General features: G+C 39.1%; 1 protein-coding gene across 1 annotated transcript; it reads left to right on the forward strand.

The window, feature by feature from the left end:
* Positions 1–1,381: 1,381 nt before the first annotated feature.
* LOC145770610 (heme-binding protein 2-like) lies at positions 1,382–14,830 on the forward strand. Its single transcript, XM_082582299.1, has 4 exons — positions 1,382–1,492; positions 10,220–10,355; positions 10,996–11,176; positions 13,211–14,830. Exons 1-4 carry the CDS (start codon positions 1,382–1,384, stop codon positions 13,485–13,487), a joined length of 705 nt encoding a protein of 234 aa, XP_082438425.1. The 3' UTR covers positions 13,488–14,830.
* The last annotated feature ends 1,132 nt before the right edge of the window (positions 14,831–15,962 follow it).

Here is a 15,962-nt window from a genome sequence, read left to right on the forward strand (position 1 = left end):
TTACGCGATTTACGTTTCTTTTAACTAATTTGTGGAAGCAATTTTAGAATGGCGTACTCTGTTGGGTTTTTGTGTAGTTATTGAGTTTTTGTGTAGCTGAGTTTTTGGTGTTCTCTAAGTTTAACCGCAATTTTTGTCCGTTCGTGTGTAAGAGCTACCTTTAATAAGTTAATAGCTGTTTATCTGCTAATAAATTTCATACAAATATTACCCTAAAAGTGTTTCCAGAAAGCAATATAATCCATTATTTGAGTGTAATTTTGCAAAATTTTCCGGGAGAGCATGCCCCCGGACTCCCCTAGAATACGCGTGCCTTCGGCGCGCTCTAACCCCCACCACTTTTATTGCTTCCCTTGCTCAACCCACCAGGATACGTCACTGCACATCAGGTGGCGATGGCTTAAATCAAACACTTTGTCGTCCTCTTCAATTCATCAAATATTTGGCCCCCCCAAATTTTTTTTCTGGCTACGCCACTGTTTGCAACTTGTGTATAGAATTTTCTACTCTGAAAAGCTTGATATATATAGGTACTTTAGGTAGGGTTTAAACTTGTCAAGTTTTTAAAAGAATTACAAACTTTGAAATCGAATTTCGAGGCCCCTGGACGTTGAGGCCCTAGGCTTCAGCCTGCCTAGCCTATTGGTAAATCCGGCCCTAAATATAACACATTGCCTAGCTCTAGTGGGCATCGCAAAGATTGCCAATTTCATAGCGTAAAACGTTTTTGTTAGATTGTGTTGATGTATCAAGTGTCTGTCTGTTGTAAGCTTAGGCCACCACGCGCTTTGCATGAATAGCACGTTTTGTAGATTGGATTGAAAAATTACTATGAAAACACAGAAACATGTTAGGTTTTGGTCATAATCACTTCCCTTGGCTGACCCACTTATCATGAAGTGCCATTGTGCAAAGTGCATTTTTAATATTAAAAAAAGTGTTGAAAACAACCATGAAATAGTGCAATCTCAATCGCTTAGTATTTCAATAAACTTTCGCAAAGCAGTTAATGTATTAGAATGTAAGATTTTGCCAAATAATGAGACGCAATCACAATAATAACTCATGAAATAGCCATATTTATCGCAATCAAGTATAAATAACCAATATCCAGACTGCAGCGAGTTTGCTTTTACCATGCTGCACTTTGTCTGCAGAGTGATAAACAACATAATCATGATCCAGTCACACTTTCTTCTGCACAAACAAAAATTTACGTTACAATGTTTGCATTGATCTAACGTCATCGAACAATTTGTTAACTAAAACAAAGAATCTTTGACTCGCGATCTTGTTTCGTCAAGCGTTGGAACATGTTGCGTCACAGCCACTATATAATGGACAGTAACGCGAAGAATGCCTCATTAGCTGAAGACTCAAGATGATTTGCTTTGCCTTGTTGATTGCATGTTCGGTTGGAAGTGCAAGCGCAAAAAGCTTGGAAACTGCGTACGAGCACCCCCTATGGGTTTTATGGGGAGAGCAACCAGGGGTAAGTAGTATTCATTTGATTGTTGGTACAGTATTATCATCCTATTAAAATAAGATTAAATAAAGTTTGTTTTAGTTTCACATTAATTTTTTTGAGATTTTCTACGTCGCAAACCGATGAAATGTCTGAACATGGACAGACATTGTAGGCCTACTTAAAAAGTTTTGGATACGTATAAAATTAAAACTCGAAATTTAGGCCAAGTATGCTGAATTGTATAAGGCACAATAGAGGGAGACTATTTACCAGGTGTCTTGTTGAATTATACATCAGGGATATCTCTGTTATACATTCTTGTGTCATCAAACAAGTAGGCTACTGTTAAAAAGGTTTAAAAATCTTCTAAAACAAAAAGCACTCAGCACATTCCATGAATTCCTATATGAAACGCACAAATACAATTTGTGTATAACACTGGTCAACAAAAAAAAATTTTTTTTCTTGTTGCAAGAGATTTTTTGATCGATTCTGAATGAGTTTTAGCCACTAATTCCAAATCTGCAATCAGATTTTTTCTGCAAGCTCTAGTTTTCATGCAATACACCAGTGGATTAAACTCGATTTACAGCGATACGATGATTGGTTTTACAAATGCCAAAAAAAAGTGGCATATAGGCCTACTCATTTCCTCGTCAGAGACGAAATATAACGCCATTCGTGAAGCGGGCCTACAAAGCTTATTTTCAAGTTCCTCTGGGAGATCAAGAGAATAAATAGGCTCCACATATTGTCTGCCATAATTGCGAAGAAATGCTTAGTAAGAGATTGGACAAAAAAACGTAACGGACTTCCGTTTGGTGTCCCTATGGTGTGGCGTGAACCGAAGGACCACTGCACTGATTGTTACTTTTGTTTGATTAACACCAAGGGCATTGGCAGGAAAAACAGACAAAACATTTCTTATCCAAATATTCCTTTCGCTATTCGACCTGTCCTTCACTCTGAAACGTTTCCACCTCCAGTAGGCTATTTAATGGTTTTGCATCCTCCGATGATGAAGAAACAGACTCTGAGAGTTACCACGGTAGTATGGAATGCGAGTATACAAAGGAAGCAGATGCAGACTCAGAAGGCTCTAATTCTGAAACCATTCAGAAATTTAACCAGTCAGAACTAAATGACTTGGTACGAGACTTGGAGTTATCCAAGCAAGCTGCTGAGCTTTTAGCATCAAGGCTCAGTGAAAAACACGTATTGGACCGTTCCACAAAGATTTCGTTTTTCAGGAAACGAGATGAAATGTTTATGTCTTTTTTTTTCAGAGGAAAAGCTGTTAATTTACTTCAATGATATTCCAGGCCTTCTCGTCCAACTAGGAGTTTCTTCATATGATTCAAGTGAATGGCGCTTATTTATAGACAGTTCCAGGCGAAGCTGTGACAGCTTTTGAAGTGTGTTCTTTTGCACAATGGTAATGCACATGGAGGAGTTCCAGTTGGTCATTCAACTGTCTTAAAAGAATTATATGATGATATTAAGCTAGTCATTGACTTGCTGAAATATCATCAGCACAATTGGATATTATGTGTTGACCTGAAAATGGTTGGATTCATACTTGGTCAGCACAAAGGATACACAAAGTTTCCATGTTATCTTTGCATGTGGAACAGCAGAGCTAATGACAAGCATTGGACTCAAAAGGATTGGCCCATACGTGAAACACTTGAAGCCGGCATGCCAAACATGTTAAACAATCCGATTGTAAGTGGATACAAAATTGTTTTCCCCCCTCTTCACATCAAGTTGGATTGATAAAATAGTTTGTGGAAGCTTGAAGCCCTGATAGCGACTGCTTTCAATATATTGTTCACACATTTCCCTCCATTTCATACGAAAAGATTAAAGCTGGTGTCTTCAATGGACCACAAATTCGAAGCCTTGTGCGAGACCAACAGTTCACCGATAAGATGAAAACCAAACAGAGAGCAGCGTGGTTGTCCTTTGTGGATGTCACTAAAAACTTTCTTGGAAACAAAAAGGCTCACAATTACGAGGTTCTTGTGAGCAAAATGCTCTTTGCTTTCCGCGACTTAGGATGCAGAATGACCATCAAAGTTCATTTCTTATTCAGTCATCTGGACAAATTTCCAGAAAACTTTGGAGCTGTCAGTGACGAACAAGGAGAGCGGTTTCACCAGGATCTTATGAAAGTAGAAGAACGTTACCAAGGCCGATGGAATCGACACATGATGGCAGATTACTGCTGGAGCATTAAACGAGACTGCCCCCAAAAAGCTTACAAACGCAAGAGCCTCAAACGCTAATTTTTGCCCAGCATGTAGTGTGGATTTCGCTTTCTATTTTCAGCCAGTGAACTTTTCTCACAACATCAAACTTTTAAAGGAGCTTATTTATGCTTGTGATTGCAATAGGTCTGCATGCAGTGCTATGGTTACTATTGTAGTTGTGAAAATGATTCGTTTGTTATGTACTGTATATAGCCTATATAGTTTTTGAAATTTTGTTTACGACGCTTTTCAAATGATTTTGTAATGTTTTTTTCAAATATTTCGGTGCATTTTTATTAGTAAGTATAGATCTAAGCTATAGATAAAACAGTTAAGCAGTATTTCAGTCGTAAAAGATATTTTTTTTCCTATTCATCAAAATATGAGTTTTTTGAAAAATATTCAGTTTTTACTCAAAAAAAGGAAAAAATCAAAATTTGCAAAAAATCTAGAGCTTCTAGACCAAAACTAGCGTCATATTCGGATTCACCACTCCAAAATTACCCAAGACCAAGTGAATTTGGAAATGCAACAAATTTTTTGTTGACCAGTGTAATTTGTCGTTGTTCGTAGCGAAGATAACTGAATGCTTTCGCAATACCAATAAGCAAGGACATAATAGGACATAGAAGTGTATCAATATTTCACCTTGCGTTGCACTTCGCCCAAATACCTCAGTTGGTTAAGAGCCCGACTTTACAAACGAAGGAACTGCAAGATCAAGCGCACTGGCTTGACTCTCAGGGTGTGCGCTTGAGCAACGCATTTCAAGGAAAGCTCACCATTCAGCGGCACCTGGTGGATGGAATAATTTACATAACAACAGCAAACAAAAACTTCACTCCATACCCAGTTCTAAGGAATTGTTATTAGTGCACATTTTCTTAAATACTTGTGAATTAACACGACAGCAGCAATACCTTTTTGGATTGCGGAAAGTTAAGCCTGTCTTCCTGGATCGTTCCACCATTCTAAATTTTAGAGACGGGTCTTACAGTCCACGAATTTTTTCGATTCACACTATCTTTCCACTGGCACCTCGACTCCACAGCCTGCCCCCGCGACATAAGCTGGTGGACATTACCAAAAGTGTTTCGCCACCCCAAAATCACACCACTGTGGGTGTACAGTAATAGGCCAGTTCTTTGAAGTCTCTGACCTTGCTATGTTTATTGTGCTCTTCTTGCAGTGTCAATTCTTTTGTACCCGTACGTTGTGGTTGCTGACAAAACAGTTCACAGCCTTTCAATAAGCAAAACAACACAGTTAGGAGGCAATAAAAGAAGTAGTATGAACGCATGAAGAACGTAAGATTGAAAAAAAGAGAAATAGTAGTAAGAACAAAGACATAAAAGAACACTGCAAAAACAAAACAGCAAACGAAACGACTTAGACCTGGAGAACAATCTTGCAACCGACTCTCAAAAAGTGCAAAAAGAAAATACTTTAAGAACTGACTGCCGCAAACGGGCTACCAAGGTTGCTATTACGATCAGTGACGTTCGGTGGCTTAAACCGTTGGAAAAGCAACTTGGAAATATGCTGCAGCAAGGTAGTAGGCACGAAGGGCGTAACCGTCGGGCGAAGCCCGAAGGCATGTTGCCGAAGGCAACACTTCCAGCGGGGGTCTGGGGGGCCTCCCCGAGAAATTTTTGAAAAACAATTCCAATTTGGTGCCCTCTGAGAGCATTTCTAAAACAAATCAAAAATAAAAATCTGTCAAATTGTGCTTCGCCTATATCGTGATCATACATTCATTTAATGTTTAGAAGTCATGAACAATCTTAATTTTAACGTTGCAGGACCAAAATCCAGTGTTAGACCTGGAATAATAGTTGTTTAAATATTTAATTCGTCATGAATGTTCATTCTCAGATATTCAGTTAGGCCTACACTACAAAAACTAACACTTAGGCCTAAACATTACAACCGCAAGCAATTTGTACAAAAAGCTGGATAAGTTTGCCTCCTGCGTATAGAAGCTTAACGAACTAAATATTGCATCCGCACCTGAACGTTCATTGACGAAGTAACGTTATATCAACGCTGTAAAAAGGGCAAAGGCATGACTATGAAAGCTAGTGGCTAAAGTACATGGCGAGGAGACATCAAAAAACAGCAACAATCTTTTTATGATGCTGTGCTGTGTACCGTGACGAGAGACCATTCTGTGCTTATGACGAGATAGTGTAGAGAAGAGTTTTAGTAGTTGCGATCCCTAAACCTCACAAGCCACCAGAGGACCCAAGAAGTTACCGTCCAATATCCCTCCTCTGTGTTCCTTTCAAGATCCTCGAAAGACTGATCTACGCACGCGTCAACCTAATCATCGACCCGCTCCTTCCAAAAGAGCAAGCTGGGTTTCGGCGCGGAAAATCCACCGTAGATCAGGTCACACTCTTAACCCAAGACATCGAGGATTGCTTTGAGGCAAAAAAGAAGGCCGGCGCAGTCTTTCTAGATCTTACACCTACCTATGACACCGTATGGCATCGCGGCCTTACTTGCAAGCTGCTTCGCCTGCTTCCTGACCGACACATGGTTCATATGATTATGGAACTTGTCAGGAATCGAAGCTTTACCCTCACCACCGGCAACTCACAGCGAAGCAGACTGAGACGCCTGAAAAACGGCGTCCCACAGGGATCGGTCCTGGCTCCACTTCTTTTCAACATCTACACCCACGACCTGCCAACTACGGTCTCCGCAAAATATGCTTATGCGGACGACCTGGCAATTCTCCACACCACAAAGTCGTGGGAAAATTTAGAAGACACCTTGAGCCAAGACATGAAAACTCTCTTAGCCTATCTCCAGAACTAGCTACTGAAACTCAGCGAAACCAAAACTGTGGCACTGGCAGCAGCTTTCCACCTCCATAATCGGGAAGCTGATCGTGAGCTACACGTCCAGAACAACGGCAAATCTCTGTCCTTCTGCCCCGAACCAAGATATCTTGGGGTGACACTGGACAGATCGCTCACATACCGCCACCATTTGGTGTCACTGCGCAAGAAACTCACATCCCGCGCTGCGCTACTCAAGCGCCTGGCAGGCTCTAGCTGGGGGGCGAGGGCTGACACTTTGCGTATAGCAGCCTTAGCCCTTGTCTACTCTTCAGCAGAGTACTGTGCACCTGTCTGGTGCTGCAGTGCTCACTGCCATAACATCGATACTGCCATAAACAGCGCCCTGCGCACCGGGACTGGATGCCTGCATCCCACACCATTGGACAAACTCCCCATTCTCGCTGGCATCCAACCCGCTGAGCTTCGTCGCAAAGAAGCCATTCTGTCCCTCGGTCGACGGGCACTGGAGCCTAACCACCTTCTCCACCACAAGATCTCTGCTCTCCCAAACGAGCACTCCTGTCGACTGAAATCAAGACACCCATTCGTGCCAGCCGCTCAACTTCTTATCAACGAAGCTGATGTACAAAACATCTCTGCGGCTGCTTGGGCGGACCATAAATGGAGTTCTGAATGGAAGTCAACCGCCACCAGACTCTATTCGTTCATCCCCGACGCCGTCACACGCCCCATCGGTCTAACACTACCAAGACAGGCATGGGTGCGCCTTAACCGTCTCCGTACGGACGTCGGACTTTTCCGCTCAACCATGCACCAATCGGGAATGGCCTCTTCCTCCTCCTGTGAATGTGGTGCCGAAGAACAGACCGCAGACCACATCATCAATGACTGCTCCATCTTCAAGCCACCTAACGGAGTGGAAGGTCTGCGTGTCATGGATGATGAAACCAAAGACTGGCTGCTCTCTAGTAGCCTTCCAGTGTAGTCCGGGAACATCGTGAATCTGGGGTGGTAAAAGGATAGACCCTCGGCCCCAGATGCTCACACGACGACGACGACGACGAGATAGTCTAGCGATTGTGGGCTACGCATTGACGTCACTGGGAAAGCAACTCTAGTCTCTAACCATAACACATCTGATTGGCTAAGCAACTGGTGACGTTTTGCAAAACGAGTAAGGATTGAATAAAACGAAGGCGTATTTTGACGTTTTTGGACGTGGGGAAAGCAACTACTGCTAGTGCTTGACTGATATTTTTTGAGATGTTTTAACTTTTTGCGGTTTCCTAATGACAAAAAACTTTTTTGTTGCCTTGGAAAAGCAGAAGCAAATGAGAAAAAGTAAGTTGAAAAACGCAAAATCAGACTGTTATTGAAAATTAACAGTCTGACTAGAATCTACAAAATCAAATTTTCTTTGTTTTTCAACATGTGAGGATGTTAAAACCTATTGTGCCATCTGGGGAAAAGAATAAAGAAAGCGTACATATCTAATTTTTAGAAAAATTTATTTAAACGTTTGCCCAAAGTTAGAAAAAGATGGAAATTTATGCAAAATGTGACAAATCAGGCCGTATCTTTAGGTGGCCATGGTTAAACCTAGAATTCAGTCATTATATTTTGCATAGTTTTCGCTCAGGTAAGCACTGCTTTCCTTGCTTTCCATCACCGATCGTCACTGATTGCGATAAGGCACAAGAAGGAATAGGCAAAGTCGTGATGCAACAATACAGGTTTCTCACACATAATAAACTGGCTCGACAATAGGCTAGCGCTTATAGAAGTCGTGCAATGTTTAATCGACATTTTCAGATTTTTTAAAGGGCGGGAAAACCCAAATTAACTTTTGCGAGTTTTTTGTTTCAGCGTGATGTCATTGTGTACAACATGCGTTTTAGAAAAAAAAATCCTAAATTTTGTTTCCCTCGTCTCGCTAAGGCCGCTTTTGTTTGATCCCCGTTGGCGAGGCAGCGCGCGCATCCAGCCGTGACGCTGAATTTGTGTATATTTGGTTTATTGCGATAATTTAACAGATGTCGATAGTTTAATACCGTACCTAATATGGCCTCCACCTTCTTTCAATAAAGTCAAGGTCAAAGCCTGCAACACAGAACAGCAGCGTAAAAAAAATCAACTGTTTTTTTCGGTAGAAAACCGAGAAAACCCTGACATTGCGGCATCTGAAAGATCAGGCCGCGAAAAGTCAGAACACAAATGCCCTGGAACAGAAATAGCTTCCCAGTTTCTTTGGTTGGTGGACAACATGTTCATTCTTCAGCCTGTTTCCTTGACAGTTTTAATTAATTCGAACAATGTTGTATGTACCTTGTGACGTCACAGCGTACAGCGTCCGGCTGGATGCGCGCGAGGCCTCGCAAACGGGGATCAAACAAAAGCGGCTTTAGCGAGACGAGGGCAACAAAGTTTGGATTTTTTTTTCTAAAACGCGTGTTGTACACAATGACATCACGCTTAAACAACATTTTTGTAGATATGCTGAGAGGGTTATTATGTCCTGGCTCAAGGTGTCTTCTAGGCATTCTCACGACTTTGTGTAGTGGAGAATTGCCAGGTCGTCCACGTATGCGTATTTTGCGGAGACCGCGCTGGCAGGTCGTGGCTGTAGATGTTAAAGAGAAGTGGAGCCAGGAATGATCCCTGTGGGATTCGATTTTTCAGTGGCCTCGTGTCTCACTGCGAACACTCATGTCCATTGCGTAAATGCCCAGACGGACATTATTACATCATAGATCAGATAGCTTTATTTTACACTGAAAAAATTATTTTACACTGATTAGTTTTTTGAAAAAACATGCAACTGACAACATAAAAGAAATATTGCTTTGTGTTTTGTATGAGTTGTTTATTATTCGGCCAAAAAACATTTATTTCATCAGTGCCCATTTTGCAGGTTATCACAGCACAATTTTGGTTTATCATTGCACAAAATGGTTATCACTGCGCCTTAGAATTAGGTATGCTTCACTCTGTTAAACTCTGTGACCGGGCCTGCGTCAGCAGTGGTTTAAAGCCTCTACAAATATGCGAAACTGCCAGGAAAAAACTCTCATAAAAACTTTCTCAGTCTAAGGATAAAGGTTCAATCACTCAATAAAAATAAATTCTGTTTACTCCTCCTGTAAACTTTGTGTTAAATTAATAATAACTTTATTTTACTGCTTTATGAACCCTACAAAGTTTTACTAATCAAGATCAATGCCAACAGCACATGAACGGATTACGATAGGTCTAACTTGGCAAGGCAAAAAATGCTGAACGGATTGGAAATCAAGCCACAGTAAATTGCGGGATATTGCAACAACGATCAGAAAACTAAAATGGTCATGGGCAGGTCATATAGCAAGGTATCAGGACAACATATGAACCAACAAATTGACAACTTGGACACCCTGGAAAAACAAATGCAAACAAGAAAAGTCATAAATAAGATGAATTGGCGAGATCGACGAAGAATGTATAGCCCATAACAACAAACTAGTATAAAAAGACTCACGATGGAGTGGATTGGCAAAAAGGAGGGAGAATTTTGCTTTACAGTGGACTACCACAGCCTGAAAGTGATGATGATATGTTTCGTCATTTAGTGCTGGCATATTATTACGCGGAAAATAGATATTATTTTCTTTAAAGATTCTGGTTAATTTGGATTTAATTTTTATTTTTTTTAGGACGAGTCTTACCAAGTGAGGTTTTATAATTCTTCAGTCTGGGCAAGCACCAACGTGACGGCTTTTTCTGAAAATGAAGCAGCCGAAATAGGTTTTGGAAGAATTTATAGATACATCAGAGGACATAACAAAAGAGGTTAGTTCTACTCTATAAGGACATTGATTTTACACTTTGTTTTGCAGTACTTTTTTAGAATTTTTATTTAATATTCAAAATGAATTCTTTACGATTGTGAAATATAGCCTATCTGGCCTATGCTTTACGCCTACTATATTCAGTGGTGCACGTTCTAAGAGATAACTTTTGAGGTAGGCTATACCAACAAATTGTACAAAACAGCTGCAGCTGTGGTAATTAAAGCGTCAATGCTTTATTTATTTCTGAGGCTGCAGCAATCATGGCAAAACCTACATTACTTGAATCAAAAATGAGATATGTTTCACCAAAGAAATAACTGAACTAATGCCAAAAGTAAAACTGAGGAGACTTTTAATGCAACAAAATAGTAGTTTCGTATTGATTGCCCCATCGATGAAGAGTGGTAGCAGTTCGGCTATGACAAAATAAAATTTTATTGTATCATGCCAAAGCTCAGAAGTAGCAAACTAAAAACAAAATAAAACAAAATAGTTTATTGCATGGTGAGCTATTGGTTCGAGAAATTTAACGCTTAAATAATAACGCAACGTTTTATGGCTCACAGTTTTTACAGTTTATTTTAAATCTTTAATAATTTTTTTTAAGCTATGATCAAAATTTTATTAATGTGTTGCAGAGATCACGATGCGGATGACCGTTCCCGTAACAGTTGATATTTTCCAAAGTGCATGCGTATTTTGTCCATCTGTGTACACTGTGTCTTTCTACATTCCTTTAATCTATCAGTCAGACGCCCCAGAACCGCTTGATGAGCGAATTCTTATCATACATTACCCTGACTTTATTGTCTACTCACGGTAAGATTTGAGACAACTTTAGTTTTAGCCATAAGAGTAACAATTTGAAAAATAAACCTATGCGTCTCATATGGTGACCATGGCCTAAAGACTTAAAGTAGGAGCTTTCACTTAGTAGGCGTACATAAAAACTTCGTACTAAATAGCCTAATAAACAAACAACGGATGAATAAAACTAAGTTTTATTACATATTCTTTCATGATGACAATCGCGAAAATTTAAGCTATTGTTAAGCAACACACTTTAAAGAACATGGCGACTTTCTGACGAGGTCCATCTTTAATATAATGAATTGAGGATTTGAAGAAAACTAATTTATAATACTACATTTTTCGTTTTAACCAATTTTAGCTAGCAAAATAAAATGCTTTTATAATTATGTCTTGTTTAGCCTAATTGGTCTGAATGGTCAAAATGGTCTGAATGGCCTAAATCAGCGGTTCTTAACCGGTGGGCCATGGCTCACTAGTGGGCCATGCAAAGATTTTGAGGTGGGCCACAGACCTATTTAAAAATTTGCCAGAGTTAGTGAAAAATTTAGTTTAATTTGTGTTACTTTTGTTAATTTTACACTTGTGTGTTTTGTTTAGTTGTTTTGATTATAGCAACAATGAATGGTGCTGCTGTAATTTGCTGCAGAATGGTAATTTCCATTCTAATTATTGAAATAATAATTTTGGCGGCGTGATGTAATCAATGCCGTCTGTTGCATAATATACGAACGTTGATTTCAAGAAACTACATCAGTGTGGTTCATATAGGGAGCCACTTGGCTCCGTAAAGAGAAATTTTTAACTTAAAGAGAGGAATAATCGTGTTGAAAGGAATTGGGAAGAAATGCAAATCAAATGTAAAGTTATCTAAATAATCTATTGAAATGATTAATTTATATATGACTGAGCACATAGTTTTGTAGAGTTTTTACAACACTTTATGATTAAAATCAAGTCATAGCCAAACTGAAAGCGGTAGCCTACTGAAATTTGTGCAGATCTGTTTTGAATATTTTTTTGTGAATTATTGTGGGGAGAAATTGACAATAGTTGTGTCTTTCAAAGAAGGAATACGGCATTAATGTTGAGAACCACTGTAACTACAAGTTGGTCAGCAACGTTCGGGAGCACGCATCTCATTGATGCAGGGTATAATCTGTTTTGGAACATTTTCTGCTGTTTTTTGGTTTTTAAATCCATTTTGCAGTTGTTTTTTTATGCATAAACAATTAATGGGCCATCAGAATTTTTGTGCAACGAAAATGGGCCCCGAAAGAAAAAAAAGGTTGAGAACCACTGGCCTAAATGGTCAATATATCAAAAATGAAAATATTTCCCAGTTATAACCAAAACAAAGTCGCACGCATTGCAAACAGATGTTTTTAAACTGATTTCTGAAAAGCACATTAAATATTTTGAGGAAATTATGCTGCTTTTCTGCAATCTAGACAGTGAATAGGCTACTTTTTACTGCGTTCATTGTTTGTCTTGGAAGCTAGTGAAAAGACTGAAAAGTAAACAACGACAACACCAACCAGTACAAACTTTTTAACCTAATTCAGCACAAAGGAACTTGTATAGGCTATGTGGCAACAATAATATTGTCTCATTCAAAGCCGGTTCTGTGGCTTGGTGGTAAGAGTGTCCTTTCGTGAATTGGAAGGCAAGGATTTGATGTCTTGTCGTGGATGTGGTGACATCGTAAATATGATACAAACTTTGAAAAGAGTACTGTCGCTAACTTACCTTAACTGCTGCAGAGCAATAGTAAGTAAACCATACTATTAGTAAACAGATATTTCGAGACTGAATTGTCAAACGTTTGTTATAAACACGCGGTTGGATGTTAAAATAATTGTTAAAACTCAAATTGTTGTCGGTTTGACCTTTTACAAGAGCAAGATATTTCATGTTTAAGTTTATTATGAACATAGTAAGTACTAACTTTTTTGTTTTGAGAAATGCAATCTAATAACATGCAATTACTTGGCTTGAAAACCAATAAACTACAACATAGGGTAAAACTGCTCTTTTTTGCAGTTGGTTTCGCAATCATCGAAGATCAGAAAGTTACGTACAAGAAGCCTTTGAGCTTAGCAATCATTTGAAGGAGAATAATGTGACGACATTTGCTACGGACCGGATGGCTTTGGCAGCGTACGATCCGCCTTTTAAAACTTTTCTCCGAGAAAATGAGATATGGCTCTTTTACACGAAAGCTCCCGAAGAGGAATATGCATATCTTATAGAAGAATACTTTGGAGAAGAAGACGAGGAAGGTTCTTATCCAGAAGAACGTGTTGGTCTTCTTATATAGTTACACGCTTTCGCTATCCTACTCGCTGTAATTAAGGCATTAGCGCTGCCAAACTTGAACTCCATGAAATTGTTATTTTTGCTTGAACTTGCGCTCGCAGGCACTCGATTGATCAGTTCATTAACACCATGCGGCAGCAGTTTTACAATAATCTGCTTTCGTATAGTGCTGTGTAGTGTGTAGCCTATCCATGGCACATGGGGTATGCATAGCTCTTAGCGTTTTACAAAGGAGACACTCTCAGGTATATTTTTTGCACTAATCCATGTTTTTGCAGAACGCCAAGCAGGATATAATAGGCTACTGTTTTCAAAAATGTTTTTGCTCATGACCCGATAAGCTATCGAACTCTTGCCTGTCGATTCAGACACCGATACTTTCACCACTGAGGAACTAAACTGCTAAACTGGGTTAATATTGTGTTTTAACTTTGTTGTCTACAATTACAACCCCCATAAATTTGCGGCTGATCAGCAGCCTTGACATTCTGGTGGAACAAAAACTTTAAACCAATGGGAAAGTACAGAAGTTTGACTTACAAGAAATTGTAAATACCGACTCAAAATTGAACACAGACTTATAGTTTTACGCTATTTTGTAAATTCGATTCAACTATGTTTTACTGTATGGTAAGCCTAATCTACTCTATTGGATTTCAGATCCAACTTGCCTTTTTAACTACACTCTATTAAATCTTAATTGGTCGCAAGCTTGTAAAAGGCAATCAATACTATTTCCTAGTCAAAATGCAAAAGCAGTTAAAGTTTTTATTTCGCAAAGATACAAAAAAACTCCCACTTAGGTTAGGTACCCAATGTGGAACTATGCAGCATGCTAAGTTTGTACACAGTCTGCTTGATACACTCGTGATAATAAACTCGATCCACACGAGACATTCCATCAGGATAGAAATTATCATCGGTCTAGTTATCATTTTCTTCTGTTGATAAGTGGAAACAACACCATTTACCCAACGTAAAATTTTTTTTAAGTTAAATTACTTTTTTTTTATTTGCAATGGAAAGCATTAAAAAGGGATAAAAAAGGTATCTTTTAAAATCAAAGAAACTGTTGGAAACTTTTTATTTTGAGCTTAGTTTAGACCAAATAGAAGGTTTCAAAGGTTGTAATGTTTAGGAAGTTGTGTGTTATTTGAATATTTTTTAACTGATAAGTTATAATGATACTAATTTTTGATCGAAAGGTTTAATTTGACATGTGATTCACTATTGTAAATTCTATCCATCGTAATGTAGAATCTATAGCAGTGCACTCTTGTGACATTCATGCAATGAAATTTAGTTACAAACTGAACCGTTTTTGCAAACATAAAGTTTTGAATTGCTTAATTTTTTGTTTACTTACGATCATTGTACAATGTAGGGTAGTTTGGGGCAAAACAAGTCGTCGGGTAAAACCGGTCAGTTTGATTTTAATCAAGCATAACTTTTTTTTCTGGAACTAATACCACAGTCTCTATATTACTAGTCTGGAAGGCTAACGAAAAAGGCAGTTGTCGTCGCTCGTGAAACAGCGCCCCTAGTGGCGGTACAGTATATTATGAAAGCAAAGCACCAAAGTTATGCAAATACAGGCATATTGTCTACTATCAATTTGACCACAGTCTCTATATTAAAAACTTAAGACTAACTTAGTAGGGTAATCTGGTAATAAGAAAAAATAGCCTAGGCCTATTTAGCGATAATCTGCAAATAAGAATTTAGCCTAACAACCTGCAGTTGACATTACTCGGCTAAGCCTGCCTAGTGCCTATAGACTTTTGGCTACAACTTGCAAAAGTACTCTACTACCACTTGAGGCGCTGTCTCAAATGCTAGGACACTGCCTTGCATAGCAACGCCATTGACCTTCCAGACTAGTAATATCATAGATATCTTACATATAGATATGCAACTCAGCAATCCTGGAATTATCGTCACGCTCGACTGACTTTATGGACACAATCAACAATCAAGGTTGCCAGCTTGGCTAGCGTATCTATGGTAGGCTATTATTGTACGGTTTGGGCTTGGCGAGTGGTGGCTTTTGAGCTCCTTTGGAATACTTTGTTTGGCGTATATTTCAAGTTTTCACAGAATAGCCTACTATGAAAAATCAAGACAATAATCTTTCTTCACGTAGGTTATGCAACTTCTGTTTCATGATCGTTGGAACTTTCATTTAAGCTTATTTCCAGTGACTCATTAAAGCTTGTTGTAGGCAGTTTACAAACCTGAGATAGAGGGGCGCCGGAACAATTTTAGGACGAGAGTTTTAGGATGAGGTATAGCGATAATGCTGGGCAACTCATTCGTTTTCCCGCTATTAGCCATGAAAGTCGAAATATGAGACAGATGAATAATTGCAATAGCTTGAACAAGAAACGAAAGGTAAATTTCACATTCATAGCATCACAATCTGCTGTAAAGTATAAAATGTGTCCACGGGATAATTTGTGTGGGCTTACTGTACGCT

Source organism: Aplidium turbinatum, chromosome 5, assembly GCF_918807975.1.
Source record: "Aplidium turbinatum chromosome 5, kaAplTurb1.1, whole genome shotgun sequence".
NCBI lineage: Eukaryota > Metazoa > Chordata > Ascidiacea > Aplousobranchia > Polyclinidae > Aplidium > Aplidium turbinatum.